At 54.2% G+C, this 23,848-nt stretch overlaps 1 protein-coding gene across 1 annotated transcript; it reads right to left on the bottom strand.

Moving 5' to 3' along the window:
* Positions 1–91: 91 nt before the first annotated feature.
* Positions 92–23,656, bottom strand: pik3c2b (phosphatidylinositol-4-phosphate 3-kinase, catalytic subunit type 2 beta). Its single transcript, XM_053433678.1, has 34 exons — positions 23,467–23,656; positions 21,386–22,210; positions 21,189–21,289; positions 20,870–21,030; positions 20,550–20,670; positions 19,608–19,719; positions 19,424–19,503; positions 19,231–19,294; positions 18,982–19,128; positions 18,869–18,902; positions 18,521–18,716; positions 17,416–17,538; positions 17,142–17,309; positions 16,473–16,587; positions 16,189–16,331; positions 15,921–16,109; positions 15,743–15,836; positions 8,622–8,716; positions 8,292–8,472; positions 8,014–8,121; positions 7,407–7,499; positions 7,194–7,323; positions 3,841–3,977; positions 3,518–3,687; positions 3,280–3,436; positions 2,721–2,830; positions 2,393–2,585; positions 2,180–2,301; positions 1,972–2,089; positions 1,793–1,868; positions 1,584–1,690; positions 1,328–1,456; positions 213–1,106; positions 92–149 (listed from the first exon to the last, which is right to left on the bottom strand). The coding sequence occupies exons 2-33, from the start codon at positions 22,160–22,162 to the stop codon at positions 915–917; spliced, it is 4,743 nt and encodes a 1,580-aa protein (XP_053289653.1). The 5' UTR covers positions 22,163–22,210; positions 23,467–23,656; the 3' UTR covers positions 92–149; positions 213–914.
* Between the last annotated feature and the right edge of the window lie 192 nt (positions 23,657–23,848).

The following is a 23,848-nucleotide window of genomic DNA, read 5'->3' on the forward strand; positions in this document are numbered from 1 at the left end:
ACATTCCACCTCACCCCACCTCACTCCACCTCACCCCACCTCACTCCCTCACATTCCCCCTCACTCCACCTCACTCCCTCACTCCACCTCACATTCCACCTCACTCCACCTCACCTCACCCCACTCCACCTCACTCTACCTCACTCCACCTCACTCCCTCACATTCCCCCTCACTCCACCTCACTCCCTCACTCCACCTCACCCCACTCCACCTCACTCCACCTCACTCCACCTCACCCCCTCACTCTCTCACTCCCATTGGGCTCCTGCTGCTTCCTGTCAGTTTCAGCGTTTGGACCAAAGCTTCACAAAGTGTCCGTGTGAGTTTGTGCGACAGAGGAAACGTGGATTTCTTTGTGTTGAAGTGTTGTTGTTGTTTCTTGTGATGAAGACTTTCATCTTCTGCAGTAGTTTATAAAAAGTGACGCAGCGTCTGAACGTTTCCTCTTCATGGTCCCTGAAGATAAACCTCATACGTTTCCTCGCAGTGTGACGACTGACACGTATTTGAGTTTCTACTTCTGAATGAGCTGATTTCACATCTACTTCAGTGTGTGTGTGTGTGTGTGTGTTTAGTGTGTGTGTGTGTGTGTGCACGTGTAGTGAGTCTTTGAACTTTTAATTATTTAGGGAAACTTTATGTTTGTGTGTTTCAAGTGCAAAAGATGAATTTTTATTGATGTTAAATTAAAATCATCAGAAGAATCTGAGTGTTTGCAGGTTTCCATGTGAACAGCGATGATGTCATTGAAGTGACCTCACGCAGAGGATCAGCCACAAGGCTTTTACTTTGAAAGGATTTCCTTCTTTACTCAGTCATCCTCATGAGGAGAGACACCTCTCTTCTTCTTCTTCTTCTTCTTCTTCTTCTTCTTCTTCTGCTCCGCTTGCTTTCAATCCCTGTTTCCTGTCGGTCAGTGGGCGGAGTCAGAGGTGGCGGTGCTGAGCCGGTGCCAGTCGACCCAGTGCTGACCTGGGACCAGCTTCTTCAGAGGAATGAAGGTCTCACCCAGCAGAGTGTTGTCCCAGAACGCCCCGTCACCCAGAACCCGCAGGTGGATCACCCGCTGGTCCAGGTCGCCGCGAGGGATCCGCTCGTACACCAGCTGAGAGGGAGGAGCTACCATCAACCAACCAATCACATTCACAACTAAACTCGGCTTTGAGACTGTTTCAGTGAGTGTTTGTGTTGTGTGTTGGTTTGTGTTAGTGTTTGTTTGTGTTACTGTGTGTTTGTTTTGCTCTATGTTAGTGTTTGTTTGTGTTACTGTGTGTGTGACGGCTGTGTAAAGATCAGATTAACGAGAGTCACATGACCAGACTGTACCATCTCATTGTAGGTGGGGTTACAGGTGCGTCGCGCCGCCTTTGTCTTCCTCTTACTGGTTTTCTGAGGGTCGGGGAGGAGGTAGAGTTTCACGTACGGGTCAGGGTCTGTCCCGTCCTGAAGAGGCTGCTGCACACACACACACACACCTCAGTGTTGAGCTGAACTCATACTATCAAAAACATGTGTACAACACATTCATGTCTGCGCACGCACGCACACGCACACACACACACACACACACACACACACTGACCAGTCCTCGTATGTGCATGACCATGATGAAGAGTTTGTCATTCTTGTAGGAGATGGACAGCTTGACTTCCCCCAGGTCTTTCTCTGAGGCCGGAGACCAAGACAACTCTGTATAAAAAAAATACACAATACAGACACACACAGTAACACATCAAATACAAAAACAGAGTTTATGTCTTCATACGCTTGTGTGTGTGTACCTGCACAAACCTGCTGGTTTGCTGGTTGTTGTTCCTGGTCTCTCGTCTCTCGGCAGTGGGTGGAAGAAAGTGTAGACCAGCTCACACTGTAACACACACACACACACCCCCCCCCACACACACACACACACACAGTTAGTGATGAATCACATCATATAGACTCAACCCTCCTGGCCTGGCGGGTCTGACCTGGGCGACCTCTGGGGCGGCGTGGATCAGGTGCCAGACGTAACCGTTCAACTCGTCTTTCCTCCTGTCGGCCATTGCCTCACCTCTGGACCGACCAATCACAAAACGGTTTGGGAAACTGTGGGCGGGGCGAAGAGGAGACGTGATCATGAGGAAACAATGTAGGAATAACACGTGTTAGTGTGTGTTTGTGTGTGGTTGTGTGTACCTGGGCAGTCGGGATGAAGGGAACATCAGTCTCATTTTACTGTGAAGCTCATAGAACTCCTCAAACGTCCTCTGAACCAGCTGAGCTTCCTGTCCCTCACGCTCCACCTTCACCACGAAGGCCTGAAACACACACAGACACACACATGTTTGTGTTTTCAAGATCCTGTGTTGAATGTCACCATCTCCCTGGTGTGTGGTTTCATGGACTCACGTAGCCCTTGTGGGAGCGGACATGGCGGCAGACGAACAGGTTCCTGATGAGGCCGCCGCTCTTCAGCGTCTGAACCTTCGGAGCAAACGACAGCGTGAGTCGTTCCTCCGGCGAGGTGAACTTCATCTGAGCCAGGTTGTGGATGAAGAAGTTGAGTTTGGTGGCGACGCTGCCGAGACTCGACTCAATCAACCTGACCGGGTCGGGGGGGGGGGGTCATCTTTAATATACGAGTCTATATTCTGAAGCTGTTTGTGTAAAACACGGTTCAATGACTAAAGAGTGTAGAACTTTGTCCAGATAATAAATGGACATGTTGTGTCCTCACCTGGTGAAGTACATGGTGGCGTCGGCCTCAGACTCGTGAGGCCTCAGGGCGTCGTGCACGTACTTCAGATCCTCCAGGTCAGACAGCTCTGGAATCCCACAGGACAACATCTGTGGAGATGAACATGTATTTAAAACAACACTTTGAACCTTGGCTCGTTGTTTTAGGTCCAATCCCATTTCACCCCTTCCCCTTCGTTTAGCTCTTTCACTTGAATGGGGGGGGGGCTGTCCCACTACCTGTTGGGACGGAGGGGCGGGGCCAAGGCTCTATACCAGTGGTCACATATTGGCGGTCTCCGCTCCATTAAAAAAAAATATATAAATACATCGGCGACCTTGTTTGAATCTTTTTAATCAGACATAATGACGCCGGCCCGGTGGAGCTCGAGAAGAAATGACCTTCAAGTAACTTGAATTAATAAAACGTTAAGTGTGTAGACCCGTCTACAGAAGGAGCTTGTTGATCTGAGAGGTGGAGGGGGTGAGGAAGGGGGTGAGGAAGGGGGTGAGGAAGGGTCCTCACAACGACAGAGAGACCAGTGTGTGTGTGCACCCACCAGGCCCAGCAGGTTGAGGAACAGGTGTGTGTGTCTCCGGATCACGTTGTACGCCTCACAGCACAGATCCACAAAGTCGTGGAAGCGACTGGACGGTTTGTCTCCTCCATTGATGACGTACGCCATGTCGGAGGTGAAGACGAAGGGGGCGCGGTCTCTGCAAAAGTCACATGACCCACATCATCAACTGATCCAGACTGAAGGGAGCTTCTCCCGGCAGCGCGACTCGGTCTCTCACCGTTTGATGTTTCCGAACATCTGCGCGTGTCCCAGGAACTTCCCGAAGTCGATGTGGAACATGTGGCCGCTGGTCTTCAGCATGATGTTGTCATTGTGGCGGTCGCAGATTCCCAGGATGTAGGTGGCCACACAGCAGCCGGCACACGAGTAGATGAAGTTCTCCACGGCCTGGACACACACCAAGGAACTGACTCAGGAACCCAGTGCAAACCGGAAGTAACAGCTGTATCGACCTGGAGCATGTTGATGTGTTACAGGGGGAGTGGTTTCCTGCTGCTGGTCATTGTGTGGACCAATCAGCTGACACCACAGGTGTGTTACCTTGTCGTACTCCTCGTCAGTTGGGTTGTGTTTCAGGAGCCAGTCGGCCAGAGGTCGGTCTTTAAAGGATCCAGTGACTCCATGTTCCACCTGGATCTTCCTCAGAGTGTCAGCGTGAGGAATCATCTCCACCATACCTGAGGACAAATAACACACACCTGAGGACAAATAACACACACCTGAGGACAAATAACACACACCTGAGGACAAATAACACACACCTGAGGACAAATAACACACACCTGAGGACAAATAACACACACCTGAGGACACATAACACACCTGAGGACAAATAACACACACCTGAGGACAAAAAACACACACCTGAGGACAAATAACACACCTGAGGACAAATAACACACACCTGAGGACAAATAACACACCTGAGGACAAATAACACATAACACACACCTGAGGACAAATAACACACACCTGAGGACAAATAACACACACCTGAGGACAAATAACACACACCTGAGGACAAATAACACACACCTGAGGACAAATAACACACACCTGAGGACAAATAACACACACCTGAGGACAAATAACACACACCTGAGGACAAATAACACACACCTGAGGACAAATAACACACACCTGAGGACAAATAACACACACCTGAGGACAAATAACACACCTGAGGACACGTAACACACCTGAGGACAAATAACACACACCTGAGGACAAATAACACACACCTGAGGACAAATAACACACCTGAGGACAAATAACACACACCTGAGGACAAATAACACACACCTGAGGACAAATAACACACCTGAGGACAAATAACACACACCTGAGGACAAATAACACATAACACACACCTGAGGACAAATAACACACACCTGAGGACAAATAACACACACCGGAGGACAAATAACACACCTGAGGACAAATAACACACACCTGAGGACAAATAACACACACCTGATGACAAATAACACACCTGAGGACAAATAACACACACCTGAGGACACGTAACACACATAGCTGAGGACAAATAACACACACCTGAGGACAAATAACACACACCTGAGGACACGTAACACACACCTGAGGACAAATAACACACACCTGAGGACACGTAACACACACCTGAGGACAAATAACACACCTGAGGACACGTAACACACCTGAGGACAAATAACACACCTGAGGACAAATAACACACACCTGAGGACAAATAACACACCTGAGGACAAATAACACACACCTGAGGACACGTAACACACCTGAGGACAAATAACACACACCTGAGGACAAATAACACACACCTGAGGACAAATAACACACACCTGAGGACAAATAACACACACCTGAGGACAAATAACACATAACACACACCTGAGGACAAATAACACACACCTGAGGACAAATAACACACACCTGAGGACAAATAACACACCTGAGGACAAATAACACACACCTGAGGACAAATAACACACACCTGAGGACAAATAACACACCTGAGGACAAATAACACACACCTGAGGACAAATAACACATAACACACACCTGAGGACAAATAACACACACCTGAGGACAAATAACACACACCTGAGGACAAATAACACACCTGAGGACAAATAACACACACCTGAGGACAAATAACACACACCTGATGACAAATAACACACCTGAGGACAAATAACACACACCTGAGGACACGTAACACACATAGCTGAGGACAAATAACACACACCTGAGGACAAATAACACACACCTGAGGACACGTAACACACACCTGAGGACAAATAACACACACCTGAGGACACGTAACACACACCTGAGGACAAATAACACACTTGAGGACACGTAACACACCTGAGGACAAATAACACACCTGAGGACAAATAACACACACCTGAGGACAAATAACACACCTGAGGACAAATAACACACACCTGAGGACACGTAACACACCTGAGGACAAATAACACACACCTGAGGACACGTAACACACACCTGAGGACACGTAACACACATAGCTGAGGACAAATAACACACCTGAGGACACGTAACACACACCTGAGGACACGTAACACACACCTGAGGACACGTAACACACATAGCTGAGGACAAATAACACACCTGAGGACACGTAACACACACCTGAGGACACGTAACACACCTGAGGACAAATAACACACCTGAGGACAAATAACACACCTGAGGACACGTAACACACCTGAGGACAAATAACACACCTGAGGACAAATAACACACCTGAGGACACGTAACACACACCTGAGGACAAATAACACACCTGAGGACACGTAACACACACCTGAGGACAAATAACACACCTGAGGACACGTAACACACCTGAGGACAAATAACACACACCTGAGGACACGTAACACACCTGAGGACAAATAACACACCTGAGGACAAATAACACACACCTGAGGACACGTAACACACACCTGAGGACAAATAACACACACCTGAGGACACGTAACACACCTGAGGACAAATAACACACCTGAGGACAAATAACACACCTGAGGACACGTAACACACCTGAGGACAAATAACACACCTGAGGACAAATAACACACACCTGAGGACACGTAACACACACCTGAGGACAAATAACACACCTGAGGACACGTAACACACCTGAGGACAAATAACACACCTGAGGACAAATAACACACACCTGAGGACACGTAACACACACCTGAGGACAAATAACACACACCTGAGGACAAATAACACACACCTGAGGACAAATAACACACACCTGAGGACACGTAACACACCTGAGGACAAATAACACACCTGAGGACAAATAACACACACCTGAGGACACGTAACACACACCTGAGGACATGTAACACACACCTGAGGACACGTAACACACACCTGAGGACACGTAACACACATAGCTGAGGACAAATAACACACCTGAGGACAAACAACACACACCTGAGGACACATAACACACACCTGAGGACATGTAACACACACCTGAGGACACGTAACACACACCTGAGGACACGTAACACACACCTGAGGACATGTAACACACACCTGAGGACACGTAACACACACCTGAGGACACGTAACACACATAGCTGAGGACAAATAACACACCTGAGGACACGTAACACACACCTGAGGACATGTAACACACACCTGTCCATCACACCTGAGGACATGTAACACACACCTGTCCATCACACCTGAGGACATGTAACACACACCTGTCCATCACACCTGATGACACGTAACACACACCTGAGGACATGTAACACACACCTGTCCATCACACCTGAGGACATGTAACACACACCTGTCCATCACACCTGAGGACATGTAACCCACACCTGGAGGGAGCTCACCTCGTCCTCGGCCAGTGGAGAAACATTTGAAGATGACCATCCTCATGTCCAGACCCTCCTGGATCCAGATCTTGTTCATGATGCGGATCATCTGCAGAGTCAGCATGTCCTGTCTCAGGTCGTCTCCTGACTGGACAGAGACGTCAGAGGCCAGCGTTGATTAAAGACAACACACGGTATAACGATGGTGGTGCTGGTAGGAGGACAACGTACCTTGAAGATGACATTGATGTTGTCTCCCAGAGTGTCCAGGTTATGGAAGGACAGTTTGAGAGGGACAGCGTTGGAGTTGAAGAAGGAACACGACTGGAAGACACAGAAGAACCTGAGAACCCCACCACTGAAACCAAGTGATCGACTCTGGCAACAGAGGTCACCTCAGGTTAAAGGTCAAACCCCCCCTTCTCTGTGATTGGTGGACGGGTGAGGAACTAATCAGATGAGTAAGATCCATTAAAGTAGTGTTTGATAAACTGGTGTGAAAACATCTCTGCTCTTTTTGCAGCTTTGAATCAGTTCATGTGTCCATGACAGCTGATCTGCTTCCTGCTCCGAGGACCACGCCCCCTTTAGGCTTCAATAACACCAGGACCACGCCCCTTTATGCTTCAATAACACCAGGACCACGCCCCCTTTAGGCTTCAATAACACCAGGACCACGCCCCCTTTAGGCTTCAATAACACCAGGACCAGGCCCCCTTTAGGCTTCAATAACACCAGGACCACGCCCCCTTTAGGCTTCAATAACACCAGGACCACGCCCCCTTTAGGCTTCAATAACACCAGGACCAGAGCAAGTGGTGTTTGTGAGCTCGTGTACCTGGATGTTGATTCCTGTGACGAGCAGCGCCGGGTTCAGAGGAAGTCTGCAGCTGCTGTTTATGGAAAAGAACTGCTTCATCTCGTCCAGAGCGTCTCTGAGGACGGACTGAGGGGACACACACATGGACACACACACACACGGACACACACACAATAATCAGTTGAGGGTTCCTTTCATTTTGTTGGAGAAAGCAAGTGAATTAAAATCTTGTCTTCACAAGCACATGTCTCCAGAATCATCGCCCAGTCGTGAGGTCACATCTGCGTCCCCCTCACCTGTCTGCTGGACGGCGCAGCGTCTCGGACTTTGTGAGACACCTTGGTGAGGACGGAGACGAGCCAGCACTGACGGTCGAACTCGTCCCGGAGACCTCGACCCACGCAGCAGAGCAGAGCGGCCAGTAGGTGCTGATAGCGAGCACTGAACTGACTGTCCTGCAGGTTGTCCTTCAGCAGCCTGACACGGAGACACATTTGAATCATTCATTCTCTGCGTCCAATCAGAAAGCTTTCTGTACTTTGAACTCCCTCCCGTGATGATAAATTCTAACAGTTAGCGAGAGTGTCTCATGGGACATCATGACAGCAAGAAAGACGCTGACTCACCAGAAAAGGTAGTGAGCAATGCGAATGTCCCCGATGGCTCGTCTCAGGAGGAATCGAACCAGAGAGCTGTCCAGGTAACACTCGTACTTCAGAGCCTGAGAGAGGGACAGAGACGGGATCCGTCCTGGTTCAGAGATGCAGGTGAGAAGCCAACTGTGTCCCTCTGCTGTCCCTGTCCCTCACCTGTCTGTGTCCCTCACCTGTCCCTCACCTGCCTGTGTCCCTCACCTGCCTGTGTCCCTCTGCTGTCCCTGTCCCTCTGCTGTCCCTGTCCCTCACCTGCCTGTGTCCCTCACCTGTCTGTGTCCCTCACCTGCCTGTGTCCCTCACCTGCCTGTGTCCCTCTGCTGTCCCTGTCCCTCACCTGTCCGTGACCCTCACCTGCCTGTGTCCCTCACCTGCCTGTGTCCCTCACCTGCCTGTGTCCCTCTGCTGTCCCTGTCCCTCACCTGTCTGTGTCCCTCACCTGCCTGTGTCCCTCTGCTGTCCCTGTCCCTCTGCTGTCCCTGTCCCTCTGCTGTCCCTGTCCCTCACCTGCCTGTGTCCCTCACCTGTCTGTGTCCCTCACCTGCCTGTGTCCCTCACCTGCCTGTGTCCCTCACCTGCCTGTGTCCCTCACCTGCCTGTGTCCCTCTGCTGTCCCTGTCCCTCACCTGTCCGTGACCCTCACCTGCCTGTGTCCCTCACCTGCCTGTGTCCCTCACCTGTCTGTGTCCCTCTGCTGTCCCTGTCCCTCTGCTGTCCCTGTCCCTCACCTGCCTGTGTCCCTCACCTGTCCGTGTCCCTCACCTGCCTGTGTCCCTCACCTGCCTGTGTCCCTCACCTGCCTGTGTCCCTCACCTGCCTGTGTCCCTCTGCTGTCCCTGTCCCTCACCTGTCTGTGTCCCTCACCTGCCTGTGTCCCTCACCTGCCTGTGTCCCTCTGCTGTCCCTGTCCCTCACCTGCCTGTGTCCCTCACCTGCCTGTGTCCCTCACCTGCCTGAGTCCCTCACCTGTCTGTGTCCCTCACCTGCCTGTGTCCCTCACCTGTCTGTGTCCCTCACCTGCCTGTGTCCCTCACCTGCCTGTGTCCCTCTGCTGTCCCTGTCCCTCACCTGTCCGTGTCCCTCACCTGCCCGTGTCCCTCACCTGCCCGTGTCCCTCACCTGTCTGTGTCCCTCACCTGTCCGTGACCCTCACCTGCCCGTGTCCCTCACCTGCCCGTGTCCCTCACCTGCCCGTGTCCCTCACCTGTCTGTGTCCCTCACCTGTCCGTGTCCCTCACCTGTCCGTGTCCCTCACCTGCCCGTGTCCCTCACCTGTCCGTGTCCCTCACCTGTCCGTGTCCCTCACCTGCCTGTGTCCCTCACCTGCCTGTGTCCCTCTGCTGTCCCTGTCCCTCACCTGCCCGTGTCCCTCACCTGTCTGTGTCCCTCACCTGTCCGTGTCCCTCACCTGTCCGTGTCCCTCACCTGCCCGTGTCCCTCACCTGTCCGTGTCCCTCACCTGTCTGTGTCCCTCACCTGCCTGTGTCCCTCACCTGCCTGTGTCCCTCTGCTGTCCCTGTCCCTCACCTGCCCGTGTCCCTCACCTGTCTGTGTCCCTCACCTGTCCGTGTCCCTCACCTGTCTGTGTCCCTCACCTGTCTGTGTCCCTCACCTGCCTGTGTCCCTCACCTGTCTGTGTCCCTCACCTGTCCGTGACCCTCACCTGCCCGTGTCCCTCACCTGCCCGTGTCCCTCACCTGCCCGTGTCCCTCACCTGCCTGTGTCCCTCACCTGCCTGTGTCCCTCACCTGCCTGTGTCCCTCACCTGCCTGTGTCCCTCACCTGTCCGTGTCCCTCACCTGCCTGTGTCCCTCACCTGCCTGTGTCCCTCACCTGCCTGTGTCCCTCACCTGCCTGTGTCCCTCTGCTGTCCCTGTCCCTCACCTGTCTGTGTCCCTCACCTGCCTGTGTCCCTCACCTGCCTGTGTCCCTCTGCTGTCCCTGTCCCTCACCTGCCTGTGTCCCTCACCTGCCTGTGTCCCTCACCTGCCTGAGTCCCTCACCTGTCTGTGTCCCTCACCTGCCTGTGTCCCTCACCTGTCTGTGTCCCTCACCTGCCTGTGTCCCTCACCTGCCTGTGTCCCTCTGCTGTCCCTGTCCCTCACCTGTCCGTGTCCCTCACCTGCCCGTGTCCCTCACCTGCCCGTGTCCCTCACCTGTCTGTGTCCCTCACCTGTCCGTGACCCTCACCTGCCCGTGTCCCTCACCTGCCCGTGTCCCTCACCTGCCCGTGTCCCTCACCTGTCTGTGTCCCTCACCTGTCCGTGTCCCTCACCTGTCCGTGTCCCTCACCTGCCCGTGTCCCTCACCTGTCCGTGTCCCTCACCTGTCTGTGTCCCTCACCTGCCTGTGTCCCTCACCTGCCTGTGTCCCTCTGCTGTCCCTGTCCCTCACCTGCCCGTGTCCCTCACCTGTCTGTGTCCCTCACCTGTCCGTGTCCCTCACCTGTCCGTGTCCCTCACCTGCCCGTGTCCCTCACCTGTCCGTGTCCCTCACCTGTCTGTGTCCCTCACCTGCCTGTGTCCCTCACCTGCCTGTGTCCCTCTGCTGTCCCTGTCCCTCACCTGCCCGTGTCCCTCACCTGTCCGTGTCCCTCACCTGTCCGTGTCCCTCACCTGTCTGTGTCCCTCACCTGTCTGTGTCCCTCACCTGCCTGTGTCCCTCACCTGCCTGTGTCCCTCACCTGTCCGTGACCCTCACCTGCCCGTGTCCCTCACCTGCCCGTGTCCCTCACCTGCCCGTGTCCCTCACCTGTCCGTGTCCCTCACCTGTCCGTGTCCCTCACCTGTCCGTGTCCCTCACCTGCCCGTGTCCCTCACCTGCCCGTGTCCCTCACCTGCCCGTGTCCCTCACCTGCCCGTGTCCCTCACCTGTCCGTGTCCCTCACCTGTCCGTGACCCTCACCTGCCCGTGTCCCTCACCTGCCCGTGTCCCTCACCTGCCCGTGTCCCTCACCTGCCCGTGTCCCTCACCTGTCTGTGTCCCTCACCTGTCCCTGTCCCTCACCTGCCCGTGTCCCTCACCTGTCTGTGTCCCTCACCTGCCTGTGTCCCTCACCTGCCTGTGTCCCTCTGCTGTCCCTGTCCCTCACCTGTCCGTGTCCCTCACCTGTCCGTGTCCCTCACCTGCCCGTGTCCCTCACCTGCCCGTGTCCCTCACCTGCCCGTGTCCCTCACCTGTCCGTGACCCTCACCTGCCCGTGTCCCTCACCTGCCCGTGTCCCTCACCTGCCCGTGTCCCTCACCTGCCCGTGTCCCTCACCTGTCCGTGTCCCTCACCTGCCCGTGTCCCTCACCTGTCTGTGTCCCTCACCTGTCTGTGTCCTTCACCTGTCTGTGTCCCTCACCTGCCTGTGTCCCTCACCTGTCTGTGTCCCTCACCTGTCCGTGTCCCTCACCTGTCCGTGTCCCTCACCTGTCCGTGTCCCTCACCTGTCTGTGTCCCTCACCTGCCTGTGTCCCTCACCTGCCTGTGTCCCTCTGCTGTCCCTGTCCCTCACCTGCCCGTGTCCCTCACCTGTCTGTGTCCCTCACCTGTCCGTGTCCCTCACCTGTCCGTGTCCCTCACCTGCCCGTGTCCCTCACCTGTCCGTGTCCCTCACCTGTCTGTGTCCCTCACCTGCCTGTGTCCCTCACCTGCCTGTGTCCCTCTGCTGTCCCTGTCCCTCACCTGCCCGTGTCCCTCACCTGTCCGTGTCCCTCACCTGTCCGTGTCCCTCACCTGTCTGTGTCCCTCACCTGTCTGTGTCCCTCACCTGCCTGTGTCCCTCACCTGCCTGTGTCCCTCACCTGTCCGTGACCCTCACCTGCCCGTGTCCCTCACCTGCCCGTGTCCCTCACCTGCCCGTGTCCCTCACCTGTCCGTGTCCCTCACCTGTCCGTGTCCCTCACCTGTCCGTGTCCCTCACCTGCCCGTGTCCCTCACCTGCCCGTGTCCCTCACCTGCCCGTGTCCCTCACCTGCCCGTGTCCCTCACCTGTCCGTGTCCCTCACCTGTCCGTGACCCTCACCTGCCCGTGTCCCTCACCTGCCCGTGTCCCTCACCTGCCCGTGTCCCTCACCTGCCCGTGTCCCTCACCTGTCTGTGTCCCTCACCTGTCCCTGTCCCTCACCTGCCCGTGTCCCTCACCTGTCTGTGTCCCTCACCTGCCTGTGTCCCTCACCTGCCTGTGTCCCTCTGCTGTCCCTGTCCCTCACCTGTCCGTGTCCCTCACCTGTCCGTGTCCCTCACCTGCCCGTGTCCCTCACCTGCCCGTGTCCCTCACCTGCCCGTGTCCCTCACCTGTCCGTGACCCTCACCTGCCCGTGTCCCTCACCTGCCCGTGTCCCTCACCTGCCCGTGTCCCTCACCTGCCCGTGTCCCTCACCTGTCCGTGTCCCTCACCTGCCCGTGTCCCTCACCTGTCTGTGTCCCTCACCTGTCTGTGTCCTTCACCTGTCTGTGTCCCTCACCTGCCTGTGTCCCTCACCTGTCTGTGTCCCTCACCTGTCCGTGTCCCTCACCTGTCCGTGTCCCTCACCTGCCCGTGTCCCTCACCTGCCCGTGTCCCTCACCTGTCCGTGACCCTCACCTGCCCGTGTCCCTCACCTGCCCGTGTCCCTCACCTGCCCGTGTCCCTCACCTGCCCGTGTCCCTCACCTGTCCGTGTCCCTCACCTGCCTGTGTCCCTCACCTGTCTGTGTCCCTCACCTGTCTGTGTCCCTCACCTGCCCGTGTCCCTCACCTGTCCGTGTCCCTCACCTGTCCTTCACCTGTCTGTGTCCCTCACCTGCCTGTGTCCCTCACCTGTCTGTGTCCCTCACCTGGCCGTGTCCCTCACCTGTCTGTGTCCCTCACCTGTCCGTGTCCCTCACCTGCCCGTGTCCCTCACCTGCCCGTGTCCCTCACCTGTCCGTGTCCCTCACCTGTCCGTGACCCTCACCTGCCCGTGTCCCTCACCTGCCCGTGTCCCTCACCTGCCCGTGTCCCTCACCTGTCCGTGTCCCTCACCTGTCTGTGTCCCTCACCTGTCCGTGTCCCTCACCTGCCTGTGTCCCTCACCTGTCTGTGTCCCTCACCTGTCTGTGTCCTTCACCTGTCTGTGTCCCTCACCTGCCTGTGTCCCTCACCTGTCTGTGTCCCTCACCTGTCTGTGTCCTTCCCCTGTCCCTGTTCCTCACCTGCCTGTGTCCCTCACCTGCCTGTGTCCCTCACCTGTCCGTGTCCCTCACCTGCCCGTGTCCCTCACCTGTCCGTGTCCCTCACCTGCCTGTGTCCCTCACCTGCCTGTGTCCCTCTGCTGTCCCTGTCCCTCACCTGCCCGTGTCCCTCACCTGCCTGTGTCCCTCACCTGTCTGTGTCCTTCACCTGCCTGTGACCCTCACCTGTCTGTGTCCCTCACCTGTCTGTGTCCCTCACCTGCCTGTGTCCCTCACCTGTCCTTCACCTGTCTGTGTCCCTCACCTGTCTGTGTCCCTCACCTGTCTGTGTCCCTCTGCTGTCCCTGTCCCTCACCTGCCCGTGTCCCTCACCTGCCTGTGTCCCTCACCTGTCTGTGTCCTTCACCTGCCTGTGACCCTCACCTGTCTGTGTCCCTCACCTGTCTGTGTCCCTCACCTGCCTGTGTCCCTCACCTGTCCTTCACCTGTCCGTGACCCTCACCTGCCCGTGTCCCTCACCTGCCTGTGACCCTCACCTGCCTGTGTCCCTCACCTGTCTGTGTCCCTCACCTGTCTGTGTCCCTCACCTGCCTGTGTCCCTCACCTGTCTGTGACCCTCACCTGCCTGTGTCCCTCACATGTCCTTCACCTGTCTGTGTCCCTCACCTGTTCGTGTCCCTCACCTGCCCGTGTCCCTCACCTGTCTGTGTCCCTCACCTGTCCGTGACCCTCACCTGCCTGTGTCCCTCACCTGTCTGTGTCCCTCACCTGTCTGTGTCCCTCACCTGTCTGTGTCCCTCACCTGTCCTTCACCTGTCTGTGTCCCTCACCTGTCTGTGTCCCTCACCTGTCTGTGTCCCTCACCTGTCTGTGTCCCTCACCTGTCTGTGTCCCTCACCTGCCTGTGTCCCTCACCTGTCTGTGACCCTCACCTGCCTGTGTCCCTCACATGTCCTTCACCTGTCTGTGTCCCTCACCTGTCCGTGTCCCTCACCTGCCCGTGTCCCTCACCTGTCTGTGTCCCTCACCTGTCTGTGTCCCTCACCTGTCCGTGACCCTCACCTGCCCGTGTCCCTCACCTGTCCGTGACCCTCACCTGCCCGTGTCCCTCACCTGCCCGTGTCCCTCACCTGTCTGTGTCCCTCACCTGTCTGTGTCCCTCACCTGTCTGTGTCCCTCACCTGTCCTTCACCTGTCTGTGTCCCTCACCTGTCCCTGTCCCTCACCTGTCTGTGTCCCTCACCTGTCCGTGTCCCTCACCTGCCCGTGTCCCTCACCTGTCCGTGACCCTCACCTGCCCGTGTCCCTCACCTGCCCGTGTCCCTCACCTGTCCGTGACCCTCACCTGCCCGTGTCCCTCACCTGCCCGTGTCCCTCACCTGCCTGTGTCCCTCACCTGCCTGTGTCCCTCACCTGTCCTTCACCTATCTGTGTCCCTCACCTGTCTGTGTCCCTCACCTGTCTGTGTCCCTCACCTGCCTGTGTCCCTCACCTGTCCGTGACCCTCACCTGCCCGTGTCCCTCACCTGTCTGTGTCCCTCACCTGCCCGTGTCCCTCACCTGTCCGTGACCCTCACCTGCCCGTGTCCCTCACCTGCCTGTGTCCCTCACCTGTCTGTGTCCCTCACCTGCCTGTGTCCCTCACCTGTCTGTGTCCCTCACCTGCCCGTGTCCCTCACCTGCCTGTGTCCCTCACCTGTCTGTGTCCCTCACCTGCCTGTGTCCCTCACCTGTCTGTGACCCTCACCTGCCCGTGTCCCTCACCTGCCTGTGTCCCTCACCTGTCTGTGTCCCTCACCTGCCCGTGTCCTTCACCTGCCTGTGTCCCTCACCTGCCTGTGTCCCTCACCTGTCTGTGTCCCTCACCTGTCTGTGTCCCTCACCTGTCCCTGATCAGTCCAGAGACGCCCACATCAATGAAGACACTCTGGATCATGCAGGTATTCATCATGTTACCTGGACTAGTTGAGGCAGGAAGTCCAGCAGCTCTGGGTCTGAGATGGAGTCCATCCACTGGACGGCCGTCCTCCTCAGCTCCTGGTCCGAGAACCTGAAACACACACCATGATGTCACATGATGATGTCCATCAGGTGCTTGGACAGGGACAGGTGAGTTGAGCGAGGGGACGCTTACGAGGGGTGGAGGAGTCCAAGGGCGTCCAGGTGACCCAGGCAGGCCCACTGTCTCAGCAGGGCGTAGATGTCCGGCAGACAGGCCCACTCCCAGCAGGGGGCGCTGGCCAGAACCAGAGGCAGAGCTGCACTCTCAGACTGACAGAAGGCCTTCTTCTCCCACAGGAGACGCTTGTCCTCCGCCGTCAACCTGCACAGGTACGACACACAGGTGAGACAACCAGGGTACACATGTGTTGTGTATCTGTGTCTGAGTGTGTGTGGCTAACCAGAAGACGGCCTTCTTGTGAAGGACGTCCTGCAGCTGGATCTGACTGATGGTGTCCAATCTGGAGAAGGGGTACTGAGGACAGAAGTCTGCAGGAGGAGGAGTAGTGAAGCGGACCTCGAAGGACGAGGTGGGAAAGTCCACCTGAGACACAAGGACAGACAAAGAAACAGAGAGACGAACACACCCCAGTCAGATTGGTGTTCAACTTTAACTCTGTATAGTCTCATTCCCCCTGAGCTCCAGCAGAGGGCGCTCTGCCTCAGAACTGAGTGTGTGTGTCACCTGCACGATCACACTGTCTGGTTGGCTGAAGTTTGGTGAATTGGTCCGAGCATTTCCATTCCTCCCCGGGGTCGAAGGCCACAGACCCAGTAACTTCCTGCCACACGTCAGGACACTGCACACACACACACAGGAGGAAACAGAAGATGGATCAGAATAGGTCTCTGTGTGCATCGGACCTGTGGGGGGGGGGGGTCATACTGGTGAATTTAGGCTGATGCACTGACATGTAGAAGTTAAAGTACCGACTTGATTCTTGTTGCTCTGGTTTGTTCCTCATGGTTGATGCACTTACTGTGAGTCACTTTATATAGAAGCATCAGCTCAATGTAATGTGATGTAATGTAATGTAATGTGATGTAATGTGATGTGATGTAATGTAATGTAATGTGATGTAATGTAATGTAATGTAATGTGATGTAATGTAATGTAATGTAATGTAATGTGATGTAATGTGATGTGATGTAATGTGATGTGATGTAATGTAATGTGATGTAATGTAATGTAATGTAATGTAATGTAATGTGATGTAATGTGATGTAATGTAATGTAATGTAATGTAATGTAATGTAATGTAATGTGATGTAATGTGATGTAATGTAATGTGATGTGATGTGATGTGATGTGATGTGCTGGGTAGCATCATCGGTGAATCATCACGTGACTCACTGTCTGAAGTTGAACAGCGGCATGGTGACCCAACCAAGCGCCTCGATGCTGCGCCGCTGCTTGCCCTTGTCCTCCGCTCCTACAGGGGGCGGCAGAGAGCTGGCAAACAGTGTCACCGTCAGCTGAGACTCCCGAGGCAGCTGGTTGACCTGCACCGGGAAGCACACCCTGCAGGGGGCAGTATTTCAAATGAAATCTCAACATTGCAGGTGGAGCTCAGGTGGAGCTCAGGTGGAGCTCAGGTGGAGCTCAGGTGGAGCAGGATGGTACGTACCTCTGGTCCCACACCACCAGGTGGAACAGGTACTTGCTGACCGACTGTTTGCTGGTGTGCTGTGGTGCACAGAGCTCCACCCCTCCATGAGTCACAGAGCAGGACAGGAAGAAACCCTCATAACTGACCAATCAGAGAGCAAGACAGGGACATGATGTCATGATGAGGTCACACATTTTGCTGAAAATATGTCAGTGCTTCTACTACAGGACTCTTATTTTGATCATGTTTGACACCGTGTTTGGCCTCCAGGAGGCACTGTGGTCACGCCCAGTGTCTGCCCCAAAGTCTGTAAGCCTCTGAAACTGAGACCAGGGCTGCACGATATTAGGAAATCATCCAATATGTGATAACCTTGTTGAATATCATGTTGACGATATAACTTGCAATCACTACAAATATATACAGTATGGTATACAGTGTTTTTCTGCTTTGGTTCCACGTCCCGGCCACAGGCGGCCGAGTCCGGGGCCGACACCAGGAGCCACGCTCGGCTCCACGTACAGGATTAATTCAGGTCTCTTCATTCATCTTCGAACAGTTTATAATTTACTGCTCCTCTCTGTGTCTCTACCTTTCAATCTGAGCTCTGCAGCAACAGCATCAAACCAAACTGAGCAACACAAGCTTACAAAGTGAAAACCAATGCTCTCAATATCTTTATTCTATTATCTAGGGTTGTGTGTCCCATATGACGCAGACGTGTGTTTTGCTGACTGACGGGTGTCGGGAAAGCAGTTGGACCTGCCTCTTCTCAGAGGTCAAAGATCAGCCTTTGTTAAATAAAGCCCTGTCCCAGTGTGTGGTTGGGGGGTGGGGGAGGGGCAGACAGCTGAATCATCAGTGCATTTGTTCTCACTGAGGCTGTGACGACCACTGCAGCCTCCAGGGGGCGCACACAGGACTCAGTCTCATTTAGGCCTGACCTCACTTTCATGGGTTGATTGGAGTTAAGACTTGGTTTAAGAGTTAGAATTAGGTTTAGGTTAGATATTTCGTTTTGAGGGTTATGTTAGGGTAAGGTGCTAGTGAAAGTATTATGCTAATGTATGTCCATGCTAAGATAGAAGTGTGTGTGTGTGTGTGTGTGTGTGTGTGTGTGTACCTGGTGGCCCAGGTGATGGGGATCCTATGGGCAGCGTACACGTTGAAGGACAGCACGTTGGTGACCAGGCCGGCCTCCTGCACCGGCGCTGAGCAGCTCTGGCTCTGTGGTGTTGTGTGGAAGTTGGCGTTAAAGGTGCTGCAGTACAGCTCCACCAGATCCAAGATGGCCGCCGTCAACTTCTCCACGACTTTCTCTGTGAACCGAGATCAGGACGCACACTGAGTCAGAGCAGGAACTCCTTCCATGATTTGAGTTGATGATGAGAGGAATAATGCTGTTGCCATATACAGTACACCTGACAACAGGATGTGACATGAGCCTTTCACATGCCATCTGTGTACATACCTCTGTTCTCTCTGATGGCGAGCACTGATGCATCCTGGGAGGACAGACATAGGAATCAGACGGTCAGAGTGAGCTTCAGGAAACAGTGTCCAGACGCTGTGGCCCTCTCTCACCTTGAGGACTTTGGGCTGCAGGCGACAGGGGCATGCTGGGAGCTGGTTGAGGGCAGAGGTCACATCAGGCGTTTCCACGGCTGCTAATGAGCTGCAGAGCGCCTTCACTGATTGGACAAGGCGCTCGACGTGCAGCGGAAGCTCCGCCTCCAGAAAGGAGCGCATACGAAGACAGAGTTAAACTTAAATTGAGGAAGAGACTGAAGACGTGTGTGTGTGTCTGTGTGTGTGTGTCTGTGCGTGCGTTACCTCTGACAGAAGGAAGGACTCGGCTTCGTTGTGAAACGTGTCGAGCAGAAGAGTCAGAGCCTCCCTGAACACAACACGACACATTAACCTCTAATCCAATCAATCTTCATGTAATTATGAGATAATGATCACGTCCAGCTTGCCCAGTTTGACCAATCAGACTGGTGTGTTAGGACAGAGCCCCGCCCCTCACCTGGTGACGGTCTGTTTGATTGGACGCTCCTGCAGCAGGATGCTGTGGTTCATGCTGGACACCGTCTTATCGTCGTCTTTCTGTCAAACAAAGGTTCAAACTGTAAACAAGACAATTCTTAACAGACTTCTGTAAACAGTGTGTGTGTGTGTGTGTGTGTGTGTGTGTGTGTGTGTGTTCAGACCGTGCGGGACAGCTCCGTGTTCACAGCTGATCTCTTAATGAGACACAGTTGGACGTCCCAGTCGAACTTTAGACACTGATGAACAAACTCAACACTGGCAAGAGTCTGAGAGCTGAGAGAGAGAGAGAGAGAGAGAGAGAGATAGATAGAGAGAGAGAGAGAGAGATAGATAGATAGATAGATAGATAGATAGATAGATAGATAGATAGATAGATAGATAGAGAGAGAGAGAGAGACAGGGAGAGAGACACAGAGAGAGACAGGGAGAGAGAGAGAGAGACAGAGACAGACAGAGAGACAGATGGACAGATGGACAGAGACAGACAGAGAGAGAGAGAGACAGATGGACAGAGAGACAGAGACAGAGAGAGACAGAGAGAGAGAGACAGAGAGAGACAGATGGACAGAGACAGACAGAGAGACAGAGAGACAGAGACAGAGAGACAGAGACAGAGAGAGACAGAGAGAGAGAGACAGAGAGAGATAGATAGATAGATAGATAGAGAGACAGGGAGAGAGAGAGAGAGAGAGAGACAGGGAGAGAGAGACAGAGAGAGACAGGGAGAGAGAGAGAGAGAGACAGAGACAGACAGAGAGACAGATGGACAGATGGACAGAGACAGACAGAGAGACAGAGAGAGAGAGAGACAGATGGACAGAGACAGACAGAGAGACAGAGACAGAGACAGAGAGACAGAGAGACAGAGACAGAGACAGACAGAGAGACAGAGACAGTGAGAGAGAGAGACAGAGACAGAGAATATAAGTCTGTATGTCTCGTTTGAGACTGTAGATAAAAAGACAAACATCTTCTGTAGGAAGCGGATAATAAAAGTTATTGTTTCACTGCAGGAAACACACACAATGTACACAATCTGATTCCTGTTTACACCACATGACGTGTTTGTTATAAAAAGATAAAAGTCTCAGCGAGGTTCTTACTTGTTGAAGAACTCGTCGTGTCCACAGACTTTCAGCAGGTAGTCGTCCACGTCCATGTGGTCCAGGTCGTCCTGAGCATAACACAGAGTCTGATAGATGAGCAGGTCCACAGCGGACGAACCTCAGAGACACAGAGACAGACAGTTTATCGACAACACCGAAGTGTCACATGACAACTGATCACAGAAACATTCACCGTCTTGTTTTTATTACGTTTAAATTAACTTTCTGACACAAGTTTCTTCCTGTTCACAGTATGGACTTTTATTTTGAAGGTTCATCGGTTCTGACTGGACCAATGAAAACACAGCGCGTCTCACCATCGCAGGTGAAGGTGAGTGGCTCTCTGAAGTGCTCGGTGATGATGGTGACCTTTACACTGACCCCCAGACCCTGATGGAGCTCCTCCTCGCCCACAGAGGGCGACCACACGAAGCCCGAGTTCTTCGACCGGTCGCTGTGCGGATACGCCGAGCGTAGGCTGGAGACACAGAGACAGACATTCTGTGAGACACGTGGGGCTGTGGGGAAGGGACAGCGGGACTCAAGCAGCTGGTGGGCTTCTCCTGTCGCTCCATCAGAGTAGCTGGTTATGAACAGTTTCTATGACATCATCAGAAAGTGCGTCAGGTGACTCACACGTCGAGCATGTGACAGAACGCCGCCACCTCCTCGTCTCTGTCCTCCGACACCTGGAACAGTTCATATCCAAACCCATTCATCCTGGAGCCCAGAGACACCTGTCAATCACACAATCAGAAGACAGACCACAGCAGCCAATCAGTAGACAGATTACCGAGCGCAGCCGACCAATCAGAACACAGACAGGTTCTTACCGGGTCGGCAGAAACTCGCCGCTGGTTCTTGTTGCTCTTGGCGACGGGTACATACGTCCTGGGGGGCACTTGAGGGGGGAGGGTCTTACTCCGAGCCACAGGCTTCCCTGATTGGTCCCCATTGGCCCTCCGCCCTCGGGGCCTGTTCTCGTTCAGTTTTGACAGCGAGTCGTTGATGATGTCATAGTTCACCTCTCCTGACGTGACCTTGGGCTGATCCACGTCAGGCGTGAACAGGTTGACGTCTCGGGGGGTGGTCGACCCTCGGGGGGGCAGGAAGGGGTTCTCTGACCCTGACGACAGGGGGAGGGGGTTTCTAGGTGGGATGGCGGGGGGTAAATCATCAGGAAGCGAGGGGAAGCCTTTAGGAGGAAGTCCTGAACTAGATCCATGGGACTCGTCCAGGCTGGATCCTGATTGGTCGCTGAGCTTGTTGACCTCTGACCCCTCCAAGATGTACAGGGGCTCTTTGATGTGGCCTCCCTGAGGAGGGGGGGCCCGGGCTGGGACCAACTGTGGAGACTGGGACCGTCCTAGCTGGTGGAGGGAGGGGTCAGATCCAGAGCCGACCCCTCCTGTGGGGGAGGGGCGGGGGTTGGGGGTCTCAGACCGGGTCTGACCCGGGGTTCCAGATCCAGCCCCGGTGCCGCTCTTGTCCTGCTTGAGCCTGGAGAGGGCGTCATACTCCATCTGCAGCGCCTCGGCCAGGACCAGCTCCTTCTGACTGAGACCCAGAGCGTCCAGGCAGCCCCACCCCCCCTCGCCGCTCGCTGACATCACGCCACGTCAGGAGGAGACACAGGGAGGACACATGGAGCTGATGAGCTGAAGACACAGAGACAGAGACCTCATCAAGACGTCATGTGATCAATCACAACAACCAATCAGAGTTTGAAACTCGTTATGATGACACATGACCAGAAGTCACTTTGTCCCTTTGTGGACGACTTCCCGCTGAAGGAAACTAGGATCCACAACTTTCACAACAACATGCACAACAACATGCACAACAACATGCACAACAACACTCACAACAACATTCACAACGACACTCACAACGACATGCACAACAACATGCACAACAGCATTCACAACAATATTCACAACAACACTCACAACGACATGCACAACGACATTCACAACGACATTCACAACAACATGCACAACAACATGCACAACAGCATTCACAACAATATTCACAACAACACTCACAACGACATGCACAACGACATTCACAACGACATTCACAACAATATTCACAACAACATGCACAACAACATGCACAACGACATTCACAACAACATGCACAACAACATTCACAACAACATGCACAACAACATGCACAACAACATGCACACCTTCCTCAAATGAAAGTTGTGTAGTTCATATGAATCTTGACACAAACAAAACGAAAGTTGTGTTTTCAGTTTTTCTACGAAGCTTGCTCGCTTGCTATCGGCTGTAGATGCTCCGCCCACACACACACCCCCCCAACACACTCACACACACACACACACACCCCCAACACACTCACACACACACACACACACACACACACACACACACACACACACACACACACACACACACACACACACACACACACACACACACACACACACACACACACACCCCCAACACACATACCCCCCAACACACAGGTTAATGCTCACAGTCATAACAGAATATAACTGATCAAATTAATAATCATTCCGCACCTTGCGACAGGTGTGTGACGTCATATGTTCAAGTCACTGCACGTGTCGACTGTATCATGTTGTTGTTGTTGACTTGGTGGATGTTTACATTTTGTTGGGGGGGTGAGACAGGTGAGTGACGTCATAAAAGAAAAGGAAACACACCGGTTTTAAAAACACTTGACAAAGCGACCTGACCTCTGACCTCTGAGGCCTAACTGACCGGAAGTGTGACCATGTCCCCCCCCCCCCCGCCGGGCACCGGCTCAGCAGAACGCGCAGACTCGTGAATGGACTTTGGCTGGGACAGAACCGAGCTGAGCCCAGAGACCGGCCTCGCACCCGCCCTGTGTCCGGGCGGAGTTCGCCCCCGCCGGGTCTTACCTGACTGGCTCTACGGTCTCCGGCAGCGGGCGGCGGGAGCCATTTTAAATCTTCACTTTGCTACACAAATCTCACGGATGTCGTCACTGTCGGTCCCCGGTCACTGAGTCCGGACTCACGGGCAGGCGGCGGGTTCCGCTCCGGGCGGGAACCGTCACGTCCAGGCGGGAGAAGCGGCTCAGCGGCTCCGCTCTGTCAGTGCCTGGTACCGGGGAAACAAAGCGGCCGCGGGGCGGTGAAGCTCCGGAGGATGTGGAGCTCCAGCCCGGTCCCTCAACACCGAGACCTGCGTCACTGCACCGGAAACACTCACACAGCTTCCGGTCAGCACAAGTAAAAGGTTCACAACCTGAACATGGTCCAGACTTCATACAGGAAGTCA

Source organism: Pleuronectes platessa, chromosome 2 (assembly GCF_947347685.1).
Source record: "Pleuronectes platessa chromosome 2, fPlePla1.1, whole genome shotgun sequence".
Classification (NCBI taxonomy): domain Eukaryota; kingdom Metazoa; phylum Chordata; class Actinopteri; order Pleuronectiformes; family Pleuronectidae; genus Pleuronectes; species Pleuronectes platessa.

Coding starts and splice junctions, on each gene's coding strand:
- pik3c2b (XM_053433678.1), bottom strand. CDS start 22,162: ATGTCAGCGAGCGGCGAGGGGGGGTGGGGCTGCCTGGACGCTCTGGGT. Junction 2,586..2,720: donor GCCACCATGTACTTCACCAG/GTGAGGACACAA, acceptor CGACCCGGTCAG/GTTGATTGAGTCGAGTCTCG. Junction 1,107..1,327: donor ACCCCACCTACAATGAGATG/GTACAGTCTGGT, acceptor CCTCCCTCTCAG/CTGGTGTACGAGCGGATCCC.